We start from the raw sequence: 17,939 nt of genomic DNA on the forward strand, positions 1-17,939 counted from the left end.
TTGTTGTTTTTACACATTGATCACGATGTGATTCATGTGTCAAAGGGGGGATTACTAGTCCCCTGAGGCTTTTTGGTTAAATATGCAAATTGATTTTGTTCACATGCCTGCCTGTAAAAAGAAGAAGTGCGTCAAATGATATATGCAGAAGTGTATTGCTGTTTGTTTTGTTTGTTCTGTTTCCGTCTTGCTTTAATATAAATCTCACCAGATTGGGTCTGGTGGATGGTCAAGATTTCTCTATAAGACTTAGCCGTCTAACTCCCTAACCATGTAGCTCTGCGGTGAGGTCGTCAATATGATTGGGGAGTGTAAGCCATTTTGAAAAAAATTAAACTGTTATTCTCTTTGACATGTGTCTTACAAATTTGTATTAATAATATTGGTAGAAGTAACAATTTGTCATACAGTAAATCATTGAATCAGAAATGTCCTAAACTAAACTGTTGTTCTGGTCTATCCTCTCTCGAGGTTATGGCGAAGGTGACCACAGATGGTATCTATATGCATGAAAGGGATAATTTGGCCGAGAACAGTGTGGATCTCTTGTCTAATTTACACACTTATCAAGAGAACATCCCTGGTCATCCCTGCTTCTTTTCTTCTTATTGTGCCCCTGGCTAAAAACATGAAAATTGCGTTGTCTGGTTTGCTTAATATAATATATTTTAAATGATACAGTGGGCTCAAAAATTACTGGCACCCCTGACTGACAATGCACAAACAATACTTAAAAAAATATAACAATGTAATTATATAGAGAAACTCAAAACACCAACATGTGAGAAATACTGTACTTTATTAATGTTTCAATGGAACCAACTAAAATCTTTAGTCTAAAATCTTTAAATATTTAGCCAGCCACCAATTGTGCAAGTTCTCCCACTTAAAAAGACGAGAGAGGCCTGTAATTTTCATCATAGGTACACTTCAACTATGACAGACAAAATGAGGGGAAAAAAATCCAGAAAATCACATTGTAGGATTTTTAATTAATTTTATTGCAAATTATGGTGGAAAATAAGTATTTGGTCAATAACAAAAGTTTATCTCAATAATTTGTTATATACCCTTTGTTGGCAATGACAGAGGTCAAACGTTTTCTGTAAGTCTTCACAAGGTTTTCACACACTGTTGCTGGTATTTGGCTCATTCCTCCATGCAGATCTCGCCTAGAGCAGTGATGTTTTGGGGCTGTTGCTGGGCAACACGGACTTTCAATTCCCTCCAAAGATGTTCCATGGGGTTGAGATCTGGAGACTGGCTAGGCCACTCCAGGACCTTGAAATGCTTCTTACGAAGCCACTCCTTAGTTGCCCGGGTGGTGTGTTTGGGATCATTGTCATGCTGAAAGACCCAGCCACGTTTCATCTTTAATGCCCTTGCTGATGGAAGGAGATTTTCACTCAAAATCTCACGATACATGGCCCCATTCATTCTTTCCTTTACACAGATCAGTCGTCCTGGTCCCTTTGCCGAAAAACAGCCCCAAAGCATGATGTTTCCACCCCCATGCTTCACAGTAGGTATGGTGTTCTTTGGATGCAACTCAGCATTCTTTGTCCTCCAAACACGACGAGTTGAGTTTTTACCAAAAAAGTTATATTTTGGTGTCATATGGTCAGATGACATTCTCCCAATCTTCTTCTGGATCATCCAAATGCTCTCTAGCAAACTTCAGACGGGCCTGGACATGTACTGGCTTAAGCAGGGGGACACGTCTGGCACTGCAGGATTTGAGTCTCTGGCAGCGTAGTGTGTTACTGATGGTAGGCTTTGTTACTTTGGTCCCAGCTCTCTGCAGGTCATTCACTAGGTCCCCCCGTGTGGTTCTGGGATTTTTGCTCACCATTCTTGTGATCATTTTGAGAGCCAGAAATCTTGCTTGTTTGTAGGTGACCAAATACTTATTTTCCACCATAATTTGCAAATAAATTCATTAAAAATCCTACAATGTGATTTCTGGATTTTTTTTCTCATTTTGTCTGTCATAGTTGAAGTGTACCTATGATGAAAATTACAGGCCTCTCTCATATTTTTAAGTGGGAGAACTTGCACAATTGGTGGCTGACTAAATACTTTTTTGCCCCACTGTATATGGACGGAATTAATCGAACAAAAGGAACATTTTTGATGTTTACGGGACATATTGGAGTGCCAACAGAAGAAGCTCGTCAAAGGTAAGCCATGATTTATATCATTTTTTCTGCGTTTTGTGTCGCGCCTGCAGGGTTGAAATATGTTTTCTCTCTTTTGTTTACTGAGGTGTTATTCTCAGATAATAGCATTGTTTGCTTTCGCCGAAAAGCCTTTTTGAAATCTGACACGTTGGCTGGATTCACAACACGTGTAGCTTTAATTTGGTATCTTACATGTGTGATTTCATTAAAGTTTGATTTGTATAGGAATTTATTTGAATTTGGCCCTCTGCATTACCTCTGGCTTTTGGCCAAGTGGGACGCTACCGTCCCACATATCCCAGAGAGGTTAAATCAATACATTTATTTTGGTTGGTTCCATTGAAACATTAATAAAGTACAGTATTTCTCACATGTTGGTATTTTGAGTTTCTCTATAATTATTTTGTTTATATTTGTTTAAGAATTGTTTGTGCATTGCCAGTCAGTGGTACCAGTAATTTTGGAGCCCACTGTATATACTTTTACTTTTGATACTTACTGTAAGTACATTTAAAACCAAATATTTTCAGACTTGTACTTAAGTAGTATTTTACTGGGTGACTTTCACATGAGTCATTTTCTTTCAAGGTATCTTGAAAATGGTGTACTTATTCCACCACTGCCATTGGGAAGATGAACTGTAAAGCTATCTGAAGAAGAAAATGAAGAGACGCCAGAAGATTGAGTGCCAGGGAGGGAAAGGGGGATATCTAGTCAGTTGTACAACTGAATGCATTCAACTGAATTGTGTTTTCGGAATTTAACCCAACTCCTCTGAATCAGAGAGGTGAGGAGGGCTGCCATAATCAACATCCACAGCGCTCAGAGGACAGTGGGTTAACTGTCTTGCTTAGAACAACATATTCTTACCTTGTCAGCTTGGGGATTCGATCCAACAAATTGATTGAGACAGGTCCAAAATCAATTAGTTGGAGTATCAAGTTAATTGTGGAGGTCTACACACTGCGAAATGTATAGCAATTTAGACTAGGAATGCATTGAGATACTGATCTGTAATTATGACCGTGATGAGAAAAGTTAATGTTAGAATTATGGATAACTATACTGTTTGTTAAAGTAAATGTAGGGGTGAACCAGCCAGGACTAAGCATTTTTAGGACTAAGCAAATCAAATTGTATTTGTCACATGCACCGAATACAACAGATGTAGGTAGACCTTACAGTGAAATGCTTACTACAAGTCCTTAAAGCTTGGTGGGTCTTCCAAATGGACTATAACCCCAAGCATACTTCCAAAGTTGTGGCAAAATGGCTTAAACAATTTAAAGGCGATGCTACCAAATACTAATTGAGTGTATGTAAACTTCTGACCCAATGGGAATATGATGAAATAAATAAATGCTGAAATAAATCATTCTCTCTACAATTATTCTGACATTTCACATTCTTAAAATAAAGTGGTGATCCTAACTGACCTAAAACAGGACATTTTAACTAGGATTAAATGCCAGGAATTGTGAAACTGATTTTAAATGTATTTGGCTAAGGTGTATGTTAACTTCCGACTTCAACTGCACATGTGGGTAGAGTTATTATAGTGACTATGCCTAGATAAGTAACAGAGAGTAGCAGCAGCGTAAAAGAGGGGAGGGTGGGGGGGCAATGCAATAAGTCTGGGTAGTCATTTGATTAGATGTTCAGTAGTCTTATGGCTACGGGGTAGAAGCAGTTTAGAAGCCTCTTGGACCTAGAGTTGGCACTCCTGTACCTCTTGCTGTGCGGTAGTAGAGAGAACAGTCTATGACTAGGGTGGCTGTAGTCTGACAATTTTTAGGGCCTTCCTCTGACACCGCCTGGTATAGAGGTCCTGGATGGCAGAAAGCTTGGCCCAAGTGATGTACTGGGCTGTACGCACTACCCTCTGTAATGACTTGCGGTTGGAGGCCGGGCAGTTGCCATACCAGGCAGTGATGCAACCAGCCAGGATGCTCTCGATGATGCAGCTGTAGAACCTTTTGGACCAGAACCTGAGAACTCATGCCAAATCTTTTCAATCTGATAAGGGGGAATACGTTTTGTCATGCCCTTTTCACGACTGTCTTGGTGTGCTTGGACCATGTTAGTTTGGTGGTGATGTGGACACCAAGGAACTTGAAGCTCTCAACCTGCTCCACTACAGCCTCATCGATAAGAATGTGGGCGTGCTCAGTCCTCGTTTTCCTGTAGTCCACAATCATCTCCTTTTGTCTCTGTTACGTTGAGGGAGAGGTTGTTGTCCTGGCACCACACGGCCAGGTCTCTGACCTCCTGCCTATATGCTGCCTCGTCATTGTTGGTGATCAGGCCTACCACACTTGATGATGGTGTTGGAGTTATGCCTGGCTGTGCAGTCATGAGTGAACATGAAGTATAGGAGGGGACTGAGCACACACCCCTGAGGGGCCTCCGTGTTAAGGATCAGCGTGGTAGATGTGTTGTTACCTTCCCTTACCACTTGGGGACGGCCCTTCAGGAAGTGCAGGATCCAGTTGCAGAGGGAGGTGTTTATTCCCAGGGTCCTTAGCTTAGTGATGAGCTTGGTGGGAACTAAGGTGTTGAACGCTGAGCTGTAGTCAATGAATAGCAATCTCACAGAGGTGTTCCTTTTGTCAAGGTGGCAAATGGCAGTGGGGAGTGCAATAGAGATTGCATCATCTGTGGATCTGTTGGGGCGGTATGCAAATTGGAGTGGGTCTAGGGTTTCTGGGATAATGGTGTTCATTGTGAGCCATGACCAGCCTTTCAAAGCACTTCGTGGCTACAGACCTGAGTGCTATGGGTCGGTAGTCATTTAGGCAGGTTACCTTAGTGTTCTTGGGCACAGGGACTATGGTGGTCTGCTTGAAACATGTTGGTATTACATGTATGAAAGTAATTTTGTTAAGATAGGAATGTACTGCTCTTCTCAAATAACCATGGTACGCTACTCTTATCACATGGCTGGCTAGCCTATCTTCAAAGGACCGTCATCCAGAGTGAACAACAGTAGAAGAGATGGGTCCGGATCAATTTCGGACAATCCTTCCTAAGGAGGGATGGTTCCGGCAGAGAGAAATGGCAAACGAAGGCCTTCACACGTAAATACATGAATGATTTCTTACTTCAAACAGGCGGCAGTTCGTGTGCAAAGTGTCTTCTTTGTAGAAAGCCACCATATTGTGTCAGTCTGCTAGGGAGGCTATGACTGTTCAGAATGATGGTATGATAAGAGGTTATGATTAATACGTTGACTGTTTTATGGATGTTTCATTCGGGAGATGGCAACTCTTTAAACAACTGCTCTTGTGGTGCCCCAAATCCTATTGAATTGTTACATGATTACTTTAAATTGGGTAACAATTAAACATAATTTGTTGATTCAATAAATAACAGTCATCAGATTAATGAAAGTAAAGTCACGACAATGCCCAGAATTCATTGTGATCCTGGACTTCCTGACGGGCTGCCCCCAGGTGGTAAGGGTAGGCAACAACACATCTGCCACGCTGATCCTCAACACCGGCTGCCCTCAGGAGTGCATGAAAAGTGGTAGGCCTGATCACCGACAACGATGAGACAGCCTATAGGGAGGAGGTTAAAGACCTGTCAGTGTGGTGCCAGGCCAACAACCTCTCCCTCAATGTATTTGTATTTATTAGGGATCCCCATTAACTGCAGCTACTCTTCCTGGGGTCCAAACATACCGAAGAATGAGTTAAAGATAAAACAGTACATCATTTAACATCCCTACATCACCCAACATAGCCGCAGGATCCCAAATAAAATACAAGTATATAAAAACACTGTCAGCTTAAAAAAACAACATACAGAGGTCTCTCGTTCAGCTTTGTGAGCAAAACAAAGGAGATGATCGTGGACTACAGGAAAAGGAGGGCCAAACAGACCTCTATTTGCATCGACAGAGCTGAAGTGGAGCGGGTTGAGAGCTTCAAGTTCCTTGGTGTTCACATCACCATCGAACTATCATTGTCCAAACACACCAAGGCAGTTGTGAGGAGGGCACTACAACACCTTTTCCCCCACAGTAGACTGAAATGATTTAGCATGGGCCCCCAGATCCGGTTGCCTGGTATGGCAACTGCTCGGAATCTGACCGTAAGGCACAACAGAGGGTAGTGCGTACGGCCCAATACATCACTGGGGCCAAGCTTCCTGCCATCCAGGACCTATATACCAGGCGGTGTCAGAGGAAGGCCCAAAAAATGGTGAAAGACTCCAGTCACCCAAGTCATAGACTATTCTCTCTGCTACCGCACGGCAAGCGGTACCAGAGCACCAAGTCTAGGTCCAACAGGCTCCTTAACAGCTTCTACCCCCAAGCTATAAGACTGCTGAACAATTAATCAAATGGCCACCCGGACTATTTACATTAACCCCCCCTTTGTTTTTACACTGCTGCTACTCGCTGTTTATCATCTATGCATAGACACTTTACCCCTACATATGTACAAATTACCTCAACTAACCTGTACCCCCGCACATTTACTTGGTACCGGGCCCCCTGTATATAGCCTCGTTATTGTTATGTAATTCTACTGTGTTACTTTTTATTTTTACTTTAGTTTATTTTGTATATATTATATTTCTTGAACTGAACTGCACTGTTGGTTAAGGGCTTGTAAGTAAGCATTGCACAGTTCACTGTTGTATTCGGTGCATGTGACAAATCAAAATTGATTTGATTTGACACTCCTCCACCGAGCTGACTCCCTTCCACTGTGTTCTGGGTTAACAGCCAGTCTTGGCTCAGTGGACTCCAAGCCAGACCAAAGCTCCTGCGGTGGACGAGTGGTTCAGGCGCTCAGACGAGGTATGGAACTATTTTTTTTTATTTCACCTTTATTTAACCAGGTAGGCAAGTTGAGAACAAGTTCTCATTTACAATTGCGACCTGGCCAAGATAAAGCAAAGCAGTTTGACACATACAACGACACAGAGTTACACATGGAGTAAAACAAACATACAGTCAATAATACAGTATAAACAAGTCTATATACGATGTGAGCAAATTAGGTGAGATAAGGGAGGTAAAGACATAAAAAGGCCATGATGGCAAAGTAAATACAATATAGCAAGTAAAACACTGGAATGGTAGATTTGCAGTGGAAGAATGTGCAAAGTAGAAATAAAAATAATGGGGTGCAAAGGAGCAAAATAAATAAATAAATAAATTAAATACAGTAGGGAAAGAGGTAGTTGTTTGGGCTAAATTATAGGTGGGCTATGTACAGGTGCAGTAATCTGTGAGCTGCTCTGACAGTTGGTGCTTAATGTTAGTGAGGGAGATAAGTGTTTCCAGTTTCATAGATTTTTGTAGTTCGTTCCAGTCATTGGCAGCAGAGAACTGGAAGGAGAGGCGGCCAAAGAAAGAATTGGTTTTGGGGGTGACTAGAGAGATATACCTGCTGGAGCGTGTGCTACAGGTGGGAGATGCTATGGTGACCAGCGAGCTGAGATAAGGGGGGACTTTACCTAGCAGGGTCTTGTAGATGACATGGAGCCAGTGGGTTTGGCGACGAGTATGAAGCGAGGGCCAGCCAACGAGAGCGTACAGGTCGCAATGGTGGGTAGTATATGGGGCTTTGGTGACAAAACGGATTGCACTGTGATAGACTGCATCCAATTTGTTGAGTAGGGTATTGGAGGCTATTTTGTAAATGACATCGCCGAAGTCGAGGATTGGTATCATGGTCAGTTTTACAAGGGTATGTTTGGCAGCATGAGTGAAGAATGCTTTGTTGCGAAATAGGAAGCCAATTCTAAATTTAACTTTGGATTGGAGATGTTTGATATGGGTCTGGAAGGAGCGTTTACAGTCTAAGGGCCAGAAGTATACAGAATGGTGTCGTCTGCGTAGAGGTGGATCAGAGACTCACCAGCAGCAAGAGCGACATCATTGATGTATACAGAGAAGAGAGTCGGTCCAAGAATTGAACCCTGTGGCACTCCCATAGAGACTGCCAGAGGTCCGGACAGCAGACTCTTCGATTTGACACACTGAACTCTATCAGAGAAGTAGTTGGTGAACCAGGCGAGGCAATCATTTGAGAAACCAAGGCTGTCGAGTCTGCCGATGAGGATGTGGTGATTGACAGATTCGAAAGCCTTGGCCAGATCAATGAATACGGCTGCACAGTAATGTTTCTTATCGATGGCGGCTAAGATATCGTTTAGGACCTTGAGCGTGGCTGAGGTGCACCCATGACCAGCTCTGAAACCAGATTGCATAGAAGAGAAGAAGAAGAACAATGCCCACATGAGACTCCAGCCCACCATCAGAAAGAGCAGGTGAATTGCCACCGCAGTGAGACTCCCGTGTTCCATCCTGGTGAACATGTCCCCGGTTCGTGCGGCCGTTCAAGGTCCTCCGGAGGGCCAACGAGGTAACTTACAGATTACAACTCCACACTAAGTAACGGATCTCACCATATTTTCCTCCTCAGGCTGGTGGTTCCTGGTCCTCTGGCTGATGCCGTCCCCAATGACATCCCTCAGCCTCCCTTGGACATTGAGGGGAGCTCTGTCTATGCTATCAGATCACTCCTGGACTAGTGGTCTGGGAGGGGTAAGATCCAGAGGAGCAGTGTTGGGTTCCGGTGGATGACATTCTAGATCCCAACATCATCCAAGAATTCCACCTCGGGTCCGTCCTCCTGGCCGTCGTCGTCCTCTCCAGTACTCGACGTCGCAGGTTTACTAACCACCTGTCCTGGCAACCATCTTTACGGCACACCTGCATCTCATCAGTCACACCTGGACTTAATTTCTCCCTTGATTAATTACCCTTCATATAGCACTCTTTTGTTATCAGTCAGCAGCTAGTATTGTTTGTGTTTCCATGTCAGACGCTTCTCTTTGTTTTGTATCGCTCATTGTTATTAAACTCCCTAACTACACCTGCTTCCTGACTCCCTGCGCCTACATTACATACGCTGCATATGATTTCCCTGTGATGCTCAGAGGCTGAGAAACACCGATCTGAAAATAATTTGATCCACAGTTTGACACCAGCAATTTGACCTATGTAACCGTTGAACCCAGAAACAAGCTGCTTTCTGCACGGGAAGGGTGCAACCAAGCCAATCACTTAGATATACTGCAAGTGTGATCTGAAGTAAATTGGAAGTCAATTTGACATTGACCTTGATCTTTGTGCTAGAGACAAATTCTTTTCTGTGCGGTAGAGCTTTACCAATGATGATCACAAGGATATAAGTATGTTTTCCCTGTGATGTTCAGAGGCAGAGGGACAGTGATCCAAAGTTTGGCAAAAGAAATGCAACAAACGTCATAATTTGATTGATTTACGACTTTGGTACAGGAAATCCAACATTTGGCTCTACATTTTGAACAGTTGGGACGATCAACTCAGGGGAAAAGGCATATGAAAGAGGACATTCTCAGCCACCAGAAAATACATTTTGGCAGGGTAAAATCATATATTTATGATCTTGATGTACTTACCGTGTGGGTCAAATGAACTCGGAACATAAACGGTGTCGGCCAAATCGAACATAAGGGAAGAGCTAGTGCGTATCTACTCACTTGAGGGTGGTCATCTCGGTGAGCGATGGCTGTGTAGCCTTCAGGTAGCTGGCCCGGCGTGCCTGCACCTTTGGCGAGGGCTTGGGGCTGCAGTCTGAGTCCCCGCTGTCTTCTTCTGCCATGGCCTTGATGTAGCTGCCGCTGCGCATCCGCCGACATGGGATCTCCTCATCCTTCCCCAGGGGCGAGAATCCCCCACTCCACTCGTCCTGGGGCACCTGTGGGTCGAAGACCGTAAGAACACGCCAGTGACCGTTGCCAGAGCGATGATCCACTCATCTAAACACCCAATTCTGAACCCTGGCTGAACCCTGTCCCAGCCAACCCCAGCCCGGGAATAGGATTGTCCAAACAATGCTCTATATCCACCCAGCCGCCAACCGCTGAAGTCACAGCACTGATCAATGGTAACCGCGAATGTTACTCTGAATGGGGTGTATTAGAACCATACCAATAGAGTGTAGAGACCAGAGGCCCTCCTTTGTGCTGCTCCCAGTCGCATATCAAACTGAGGAGTGAACTGTTTGGACTGAAATGTCTAAACTCTCCAACCCTGTCTGTCTGTCTTAATGAATGTGTAAAAACAGGCAGGCAAAGAAGACATCTCCGCCTCCGTGAAAAAGGGAGAGAATAAACAAAGGAAGTTGTGTTCTGCCCCAGCACTGCTGGTCTCCAGTGTGAGTGGCTTTTAGGGGGGTTGATGTGGAGGCGAAAGGCAGAGAGGAGCACTACGGAGAGAAGATTGCATCCCAAATGGCCTATAGGGCTATGGATAAAAGTAGTGCACTATATAGGGAATAGGGTGTCATTTAGAATAGAAGCAGAGTGTCTGAATAATCAATGGCATGAGAATCATTCAACAGGCCGTTTACTAGGGAGACAACTCGCTTTTGACTTCAGGGTGAACAAGCGAAAACGCCAAAGAGAGAGAATATCTAGGAACTGGTGAGGACTCGAATGACACCAATTATATGCCACAAGTGTCAACTCATCCTACGTCATGGTATGTCATCAGAAGTGCCCACTTCATTTGAGGGCTGAGGGGAGAGGGTGTGTGTTTTACATGTTTGGAATGCAGCCAATGTCTCTTGTCATCTAAAACAGAAACAAACATAACACCCTGCCAAACAAAGCTAAAGTATTACACAAGCAGAAGCACTGTACGGCCATCTACATTCGAGAGGTTCAATACACTGCCGAGGAACTTTGACCCTGGGAGGAGATTGGCTGAGTGTCAATGTGTGTGGTGTGTGCATGGGGGCAACTGTAAGTGTGTGTGAACGGCGAGATGCGGAAAACAAGATCACACCGCAGCAGGAGAATTAAACAACATGTCACTCCAAATCGAAAGAAGTTCTGCTTCTTTTTCGAATTTCAAAAGTGCTCGCCTGTGAAAAGAGTCCTGTCTCTTCTTTGACAGTGCTTCTTTTTTTCGTTCCCTTGCTCTGTTAAAGAAAGAGAGCGGCAGCTTTTTTTCAGGTCGGGACAGGAGGAATGCTGCTACTGCTGCAAGAACACCACCCGTCCTTGATCTGATCGATTGGAGAAGCTGTTAAAATGCATGACTGCAAAGATCTCTCTCTTAGTCCCTCTTACTTTCTCTCTCTCCCAGTCTTTCTCTCTCCACACTGTCTCTATTTCCCTCTCTCTCCGTGTCTCAGTGTCTCTCTTTGTGTCTCCGTGTCGCTGTGTCTCGCTCTCTCTCTCTCTCTCTCCGTGTCTCTTTCTCTCTCTCTCTCTTTGTCTGTATCTCTCTCTCTCTCCGTGTCTCTCTCTCTCTCGCTCTCTCTCTCTGTCGCTCTCTGTCTCTCTCTCTCTCTCTCTCTGTCTGTCTCTCTCTTTCTCTCTTCATGCCTCTCTTCGTGTCTCTCTCGTTCTCCTATTATCTCTTAGTCCCTCTCTCTCTTTCTCTTCCTCTCCTCCCCCAGGGCTTCTGTTTGCAGTTCACCCAGTCAGATGAGGGGGATGTGTCCGAGTTGAATCATTTCCTCTTTCATCTTCTCCCAAACAAACAAGAGAGCGAGAGAGAGAGAGAGAGAGAGCACAGTGGTGCCACCAGGCTCAGGGATATGTGCTTTTCTCCACTTTGCATTCATTCTGTTCCCCTCTCTCTGATCTTACGTCAGCAGCCCGTTCAGACTATGTCCACGTCCTGTGTATGGGATCATGCTGATTTCCAAGTAAATATACTGCATGCAGTGATTGTAAAAGATCAGCTTAAAGGCTAATCCAGTTGATAATATAAATAAGTAATGGCTCCACAAGCAATCCTTCCACATAGAAATCTACAAGCACAAACACAGTAATTTCAGCACCAAGAACCAAATCAGCTACAAGGCTGTCACAGGACATTACAAACACACATATATGTAATGATGTAAAGGACATGAGACAAATGAAATGGGGTCCACAACCCAGGATGATATGGAACAGGATGCATCACCTTAAAGGTGAGGAGGATGACGTCTCACATTCAACACATGAGGACATCTAACATTCAACACAAATGAGAATGTCTCACATTCGACACAAATGAGGATGAGGATTTTTTGTCCCCAAAGAGTGGCTGATAGAGAGAGAGAGAGATTAAGTCTGCTCCTCCTTACCTCCTCTCCTCTCCCCTTCTCCATCTCTGTCTCAAGGGACAGTGGACATGCAGGGGACCAGGGGTCTCCACACACACATATGAGTCTCTGGGAGGACATGGATGGATGGATGGATGGATGGATGGATGGATGGATGGATATGGAGGTGTGAAGATGAGAGTTCTGGAGAAGAAGAAGAGTTGTTGTCATACCTGGAGGAATTGAAAGGTTGGGCGGCCTCCCTGCTGGCAGGTCTCAGCCTTGACAAGGGCTTTGTCCAGGTTGACCGATGCCTTCTGGTAGACCTCCCTTGCCCTGCTGACCGTCAGTGTGGATGACCAAGAGCTCTTCTTCAGCAACTGGCCCGTTCCGTCCATGCCAGTGCCCAGTCCTGGCAACCCGGCGCACGTAGAACACTTGACGTCATTGTTGCTCCGCGACGTCTTCAGCGAGTGGGCGCTGATGGTGTTGTACTGCTCCATGAAGTACTGTGACTGGGACTTCTCTGGGTGGCGGCCCATGGTCATCACCCCTGAGGGCATGCCTCCCGGGCTGGGGCTGTGGTGATGGTACAGGCACATCTCACGGTCCAGGGTGTCGTCCGAGCTCCAGTAGCCTGAGATGGCCGAGCGCATCTTGGGCTCCGACCTACTGCGGTCTTTGCTCTTGCTGCGCTTGCTGCTGTGCTTCAGGGTGCCTGAATTGGAGGGCGGGTCGTCGGGGCTGGCCTTGCCCCCGTTCACCCTGCCCCCCGATGGGCCCTCCAGGGAGTGGGACTTGGTGAAGAGTTTCTGGACCGAGTGGACAAGATGGCGGATCCTTCCGGGGCTGTCGCTGCGCTGGTGCTCCACCGCTGTGCGCTTGTACTGCAGCGTGTGGTAGCCGTCGTGCCGCACCGGCGCCTGCCGCTCAAACTGCTCCAGAAGATTCGGTGGAATTCGGTTGTTGCTTCCTCCTCCTCCACCACCGCCCCCCTTAATGCTTCCCCCTTGGCCTCCGGTGTAAGGCACCACAGCACACTCATCCTTCAGTTCGTGGTGGGAGCTGTATTGTCTTCGGGGGAAGGTGCTGCTAGCCAGGTCAGGGTATGGCCCGCACTCAGACTGGAAGGAGCTTCGCTGGGCATAGTACGGGTGGTCCGCCGGGTGGGCATCGCCTGGGTTCAGCAGGTAGGGCCGGGCTTGGCGCCCCAGGGTCATGGAGTCGTAGGAGGGGTCACAGGTCACTGTGTGATGGTGTCTCCGGCTACTCGACAAGCCTTTCATTGTCATTGTCACAGATCAGGGTACAGACGCATCCAACTGCTGCGGAGGGCGTCCGGAACCCGGAGGGGCGCTAAAATAAGCTCTGTGGACACACACAGACCCGGGCAGAACAGACAAACAGAGCGACAACAGAAAGAGACAAACAAAGAGACACAGAGCAAGAGGGAGAGAAACGGAGAGGGAGAAAATTACTAGCGCACACATATTTGCATAGGCTCTTAGCATAGTCATTGTCTAAAGCTGATGAGAATGTCTTTTGGCACTCCTCGGCAGACGAGAACAGACAGCGGTGTTGACACTGGTAGTCCTATTCATCTCTTTCTTCTGTCATTCAAGGCTATCTAAATATAGCAGTCGGTTCATTTTGCATGCATTTCCTGACTTCCGAATCGCTCCTCAAGCTTGTCTTCAAACATTTATGTTTGCTCTGGTGAATTTGATTACACCAGGGGGAAAAAGAGACAGAGGGGGAGAAAAGCGGGGGTTGAGTTAGAGAATTAAAGAGTGAGAGGGAGCAAGAATAGTGCCCTTCTAGTTCCATCTCAGGCATATGCTTGAATTTAATACGGTAGATGGGTTTGTTTCCGCTAAGAAGAATGAGAGGGCGCAAGCTCCAATAAATAGTCAGGGAATAGTCACCCAATTACAGATAGATCAACTCAGCAAAAAAAGAAACGTCCCTTTTTCAGGACTCTGTCTTTCAAAGATAATTCGTAAAAATCCAAATAACTTCACAGATCGTGATTGTAAAGGGTTTAAACACTGTTTCCTATGCTTGTTCAATGAACCATAAACAATTAATGAACATGCACCTGTGGAACGGTTGTTAAGACACTAACAGCTTACAGACGGTAGGCGATTAAGGTCACAGTTATGAAAACTTAGGACACTAAAGGGGCCTTTCTACTGACTCTGAAAAACACCAAAATAAAGATGCCCAGGGTCCCTGCTCATCTGCGTGAACGTGCCTTAGCCATGCTGCAAAGAGGCATGAGGACTGCAGATGTGGCCAGGGCAATAAATTGCAATGTCCGTACTGTGAGACGTTTAAGACAGCGCTACAGGGAGACAGAACGGACAGCTGATCGTCCTCGCAGTGGCAGACCATGTGTAACAACATCTGCACAGGATCGGTACATCCGAACATTACACCTGCGGGACAGGTACAGGATGGCAGCAACAACTGCCCGAGTTAGATCAGGAACGCACAATCCCTCCATCAGTGCTTAGACTGTCCGCAATAGGCTGAGAGAGGCTGGACTGAGGGCTTGCAGGCCTGTAGTAAGGCAGGTTCTCACCAGACATCACCGGCAACAATGTCACCTATGGGCACAAACCCACCGTCGCTGGACCAGACAGGACTGGCAAAAATTGCTCTTCACTGATGAGTCGCGGTTTGTCTCACCAGGGGTGATGGTCGGATTTGCGTATATCGTCGATGGAATGTGCATTACACTGAGGACTGTACTCTGGAGCGGGATCAATTTGGAGGTGGGGGGTCCGTCATGGTCTGGGGGCGGTGTGTCACAGCATCATCGGACTGAGCTTGTTGTCATTGCAGGCAATCTCAACGCTGTGCGTTACAGGGAAGACATCCTCCTCCCTCATGTGTTACCCTTCCTGCAGGCTCATCCTGACATGACCCTCCAGCATGACAATTCCACCAGACATACTGCTCGTTCTGTGCGTGATTTCCTGCAAGACAGGAATGTCAGTGTTCTGCCATGGCCAGTGAAGAGCCCTGATCTCAATCCCATCTGGAACCTGTTGGATCGGAGGGTGAGGGCTAGGGCCATTCCCCCCAGAAATGTCCGGGAACTTGCAGGTGCCTTGGTGGAAGAGCGGGGTAACATCTCACAGGAAGAACTGGCAAATCTGGTTCAGTCCATGAGGAGGAGATGCACTGCAGTACTTAATGTAGCTGGTGGCCACATCAGATACTGACTGTTACTTTTCATTTTGACCCCCCCTCCTTTGTTCAAGGACACATTATTCAATTTCTGTTAGTCACATATCTGTGGAACTTGTTCAGCTTGCTTATGTCTCAGTTGTTGAATCTTGTTATGTTCATACAAATATTTACACATGCTAAGTTTGCTGAAAATAAACGCAGTTGACAGTGAGAGGAAGTTTCTTTTGTTGCTGTGTTTATATCCCTATGGGCCTATATTCACAAAATGTCTCAGAATAGGAGTGCTGATCTAGGATCTGGTCCTCCCTGTCCATATTATCCCATTCATTATCATCTAAAAGGGAAAACTGATCCTAGATCGTCACTTATTCTGAGACACTTTTAATATTGGTCCTGATCTAAGTCCTTCCAGTCATTTGAGCTGGGCCAGATTGCAGGCTGCAGTGAGTGAGGTGGCTGCAGACAGAGTCCTGAGGCTCTACCTCTCCACTCCCTCTTCCTCCAGACTAATGGGCCTCTACAAGCCTGCAGAGCCTGGGTCACTGCAGCCAACAGGTAATAATAGCCCTTCCTCATATAGTGACATGAAAACAGTGGCATCCTTGAGGTCCTTTAACACCACCTTTAACACACAGAAACAGGATGCAGTATGCACAAACACACAGACGCACGCACAAACACACAGACACACACACACACGCACGCACGCACGCACGTGCACACACACACACACACACACACACACACACACACACACACACACACACACACACACACACACACACAGGATGCTGGAGAGGGGAGGACGGCTCATAATAATGACTGGAATGAATGGAATAGTATCAAACACAAGGAGACTATGTGTTTGATGTTTCAATACCATTCCATTTACTCCATTCCAGACATTAATATGAGCATGTCCCAAATTATGGTGTCACCAGCCACCTGAGATACACACACACAGCTGCAAAAACTCCAACTGTCACTTAGTCCAATGGACTGGGAGGTGAGGATAATGGGAAAATAACAAGGGTGCAAGCACCCAGAGCAGAGCTCTGACAGAGCATAGCAGCACAGAGCGCCGAGGCTTAGCTAGCAGAGGGAATTCATTACAGCGATTTATAACACGCAACCAAAGGCCACTGTGGTAAATAAAAGCAAGCAAAAGGGGGGAGGAGACCCAGCTAGCAATGAGGAATCGGCCCAGAAGCTGCCCTCTTCCGGGGGGCCGGAACTGATTAAATCGGCCCAGAATCAGGTGTTGGACTCGGCCCGGAATCAAAATGAATGACTGCCCAGAATCGGCCCAAGTACATCGGGCCATTTCCGTCTACCGGAATTCAGCCAACTTTGCTGGCATTTTACCAGAATTCCCCCACAAGCCGCCCAATGCAAATTTAAACAAACTCCCTGGCCCGCCACGGGAGTCGCTACAGCGCGATGGAAGAAAGACATCCGGGCCGGAAAAACCCTCTTCTAACTCGGACAATGCTGGGCCAATTGTGCGACGTCTCCTGGCTCTCCCGGTCGGGTCTCAAGCCAGCATCTGTAGCAAAACAGTTTTCACTGCGGTGCAGTGCCTTAGATCACTGCGCCACTAGAGAGGCTCCATCCACAAAGTTTTTCATGCTCATCAATTGCCTTGCACAAAGTATCAAAGTATTAAAATACTTCACAGGACTTGTATTTTTTTGATCACAGAAACAATGAGAAAATATAGAAAAATCAATTGTGAAATGTTAATTATATAAAGAAGCCCATGTAATCATCTGCCAGAGAGTAGTCATCTGCCTCAATCGTCCCGAGCCCCAAGTAATACATTTGGCCCAGATAACTCACACCGGAATCGGCCTGAGCTCAATCGCCGCATCCTAGCCATAAGTAATACTGCCGAACAGACTTGGGCCACGTGACGTCGGCAGTGTCTGACTCTCAGCCGAGTGACCCGACTCTCAGCCGGTTCGGCCCAGATCCACTGTGCTAGCTGGCGAAGGAGGAAAGAAAAGTGCACTGGAGGAAACAAGTCAAACAACAAGAGAGACAGAAAATGGAGGAATGGAATTATATCAAAGCTGTTTAATAGGGTCTGTGTACAGTAGGGATTCATATTTTCCAGAAAATGTACCAAGTTTCAATACCGGAATAATTCATATTTATCCCGAGAGTCCGGGGAAATACCGCATAAATTAAAGTGCCCAAATAGGAAGTGCCCACTTCAAAAGTTCAAAGCCAAGATATGGTCGCTATGCCAGGGTTCTCCTCAAATTAGAGTGCTGCTGCGCCACCTTGTCGGCTTGCCTACACCACTATGTAAAGATTTCAGAGCAAATTCAACTGATATTTAGTAACGGCAGAGTAACTCTCTTTGATCGCCAATGACATTGTTGTGAATTGTGAAACAGGCCGTTCATAAACTCAGAGCGCTATCATGTTCCTCAATTCAATTCAGCGC

At 45.9% G+C, this 17,939-nt stretch overlaps 1 protein-coding gene across 3 annotated transcripts in view; it reads right to left on the minus strand.

The window, feature by feature from the left end:
• dlgap1b (discs, large (Drosophila) homolog-associated protein 1b) overlaps window positions 1-17,939 on the minus strand; it is a 273,501-nt gene that overhangs the window by 125,037 nt on the left and 130,525 nt on the right. For all 3 annotated transcript variants that reach the window (XM_021563015.2, XM_036944281.1, XM_021563016.2), the window contains exons 3-4: window positions 12,523-13,657; window positions 9,726-9,943 (exon numbers count right to left, since the gene is read on the minus strand). In XM_021563015.2, the coding sequence (XP_021418690.2) occupies window positions 9,726-9,943; window positions 12,523-13,581 (1,277 nt within the window). In that variant the 5' untranslated portion in view covers window positions 13,582-13,657. The remainder of the gene's footprint in view (window positions 1-9,725; window positions 9,944-12,522; window positions 13,658-17,939) is intronic.

The sequence above is a fragment of the Oncorhynchus mykiss genome, chromosome 15 (assembly GCF_013265735.2).
Source record: "Oncorhynchus mykiss isolate Arlee chromosome 15, USDA_OmykA_1.1, whole genome shotgun sequence".
In the NCBI taxonomy this organism is placed as follows: domain Eukaryota; kingdom Metazoa; phylum Chordata; class Actinopteri; order Salmoniformes; family Salmonidae; genus Oncorhynchus; species Oncorhynchus mykiss.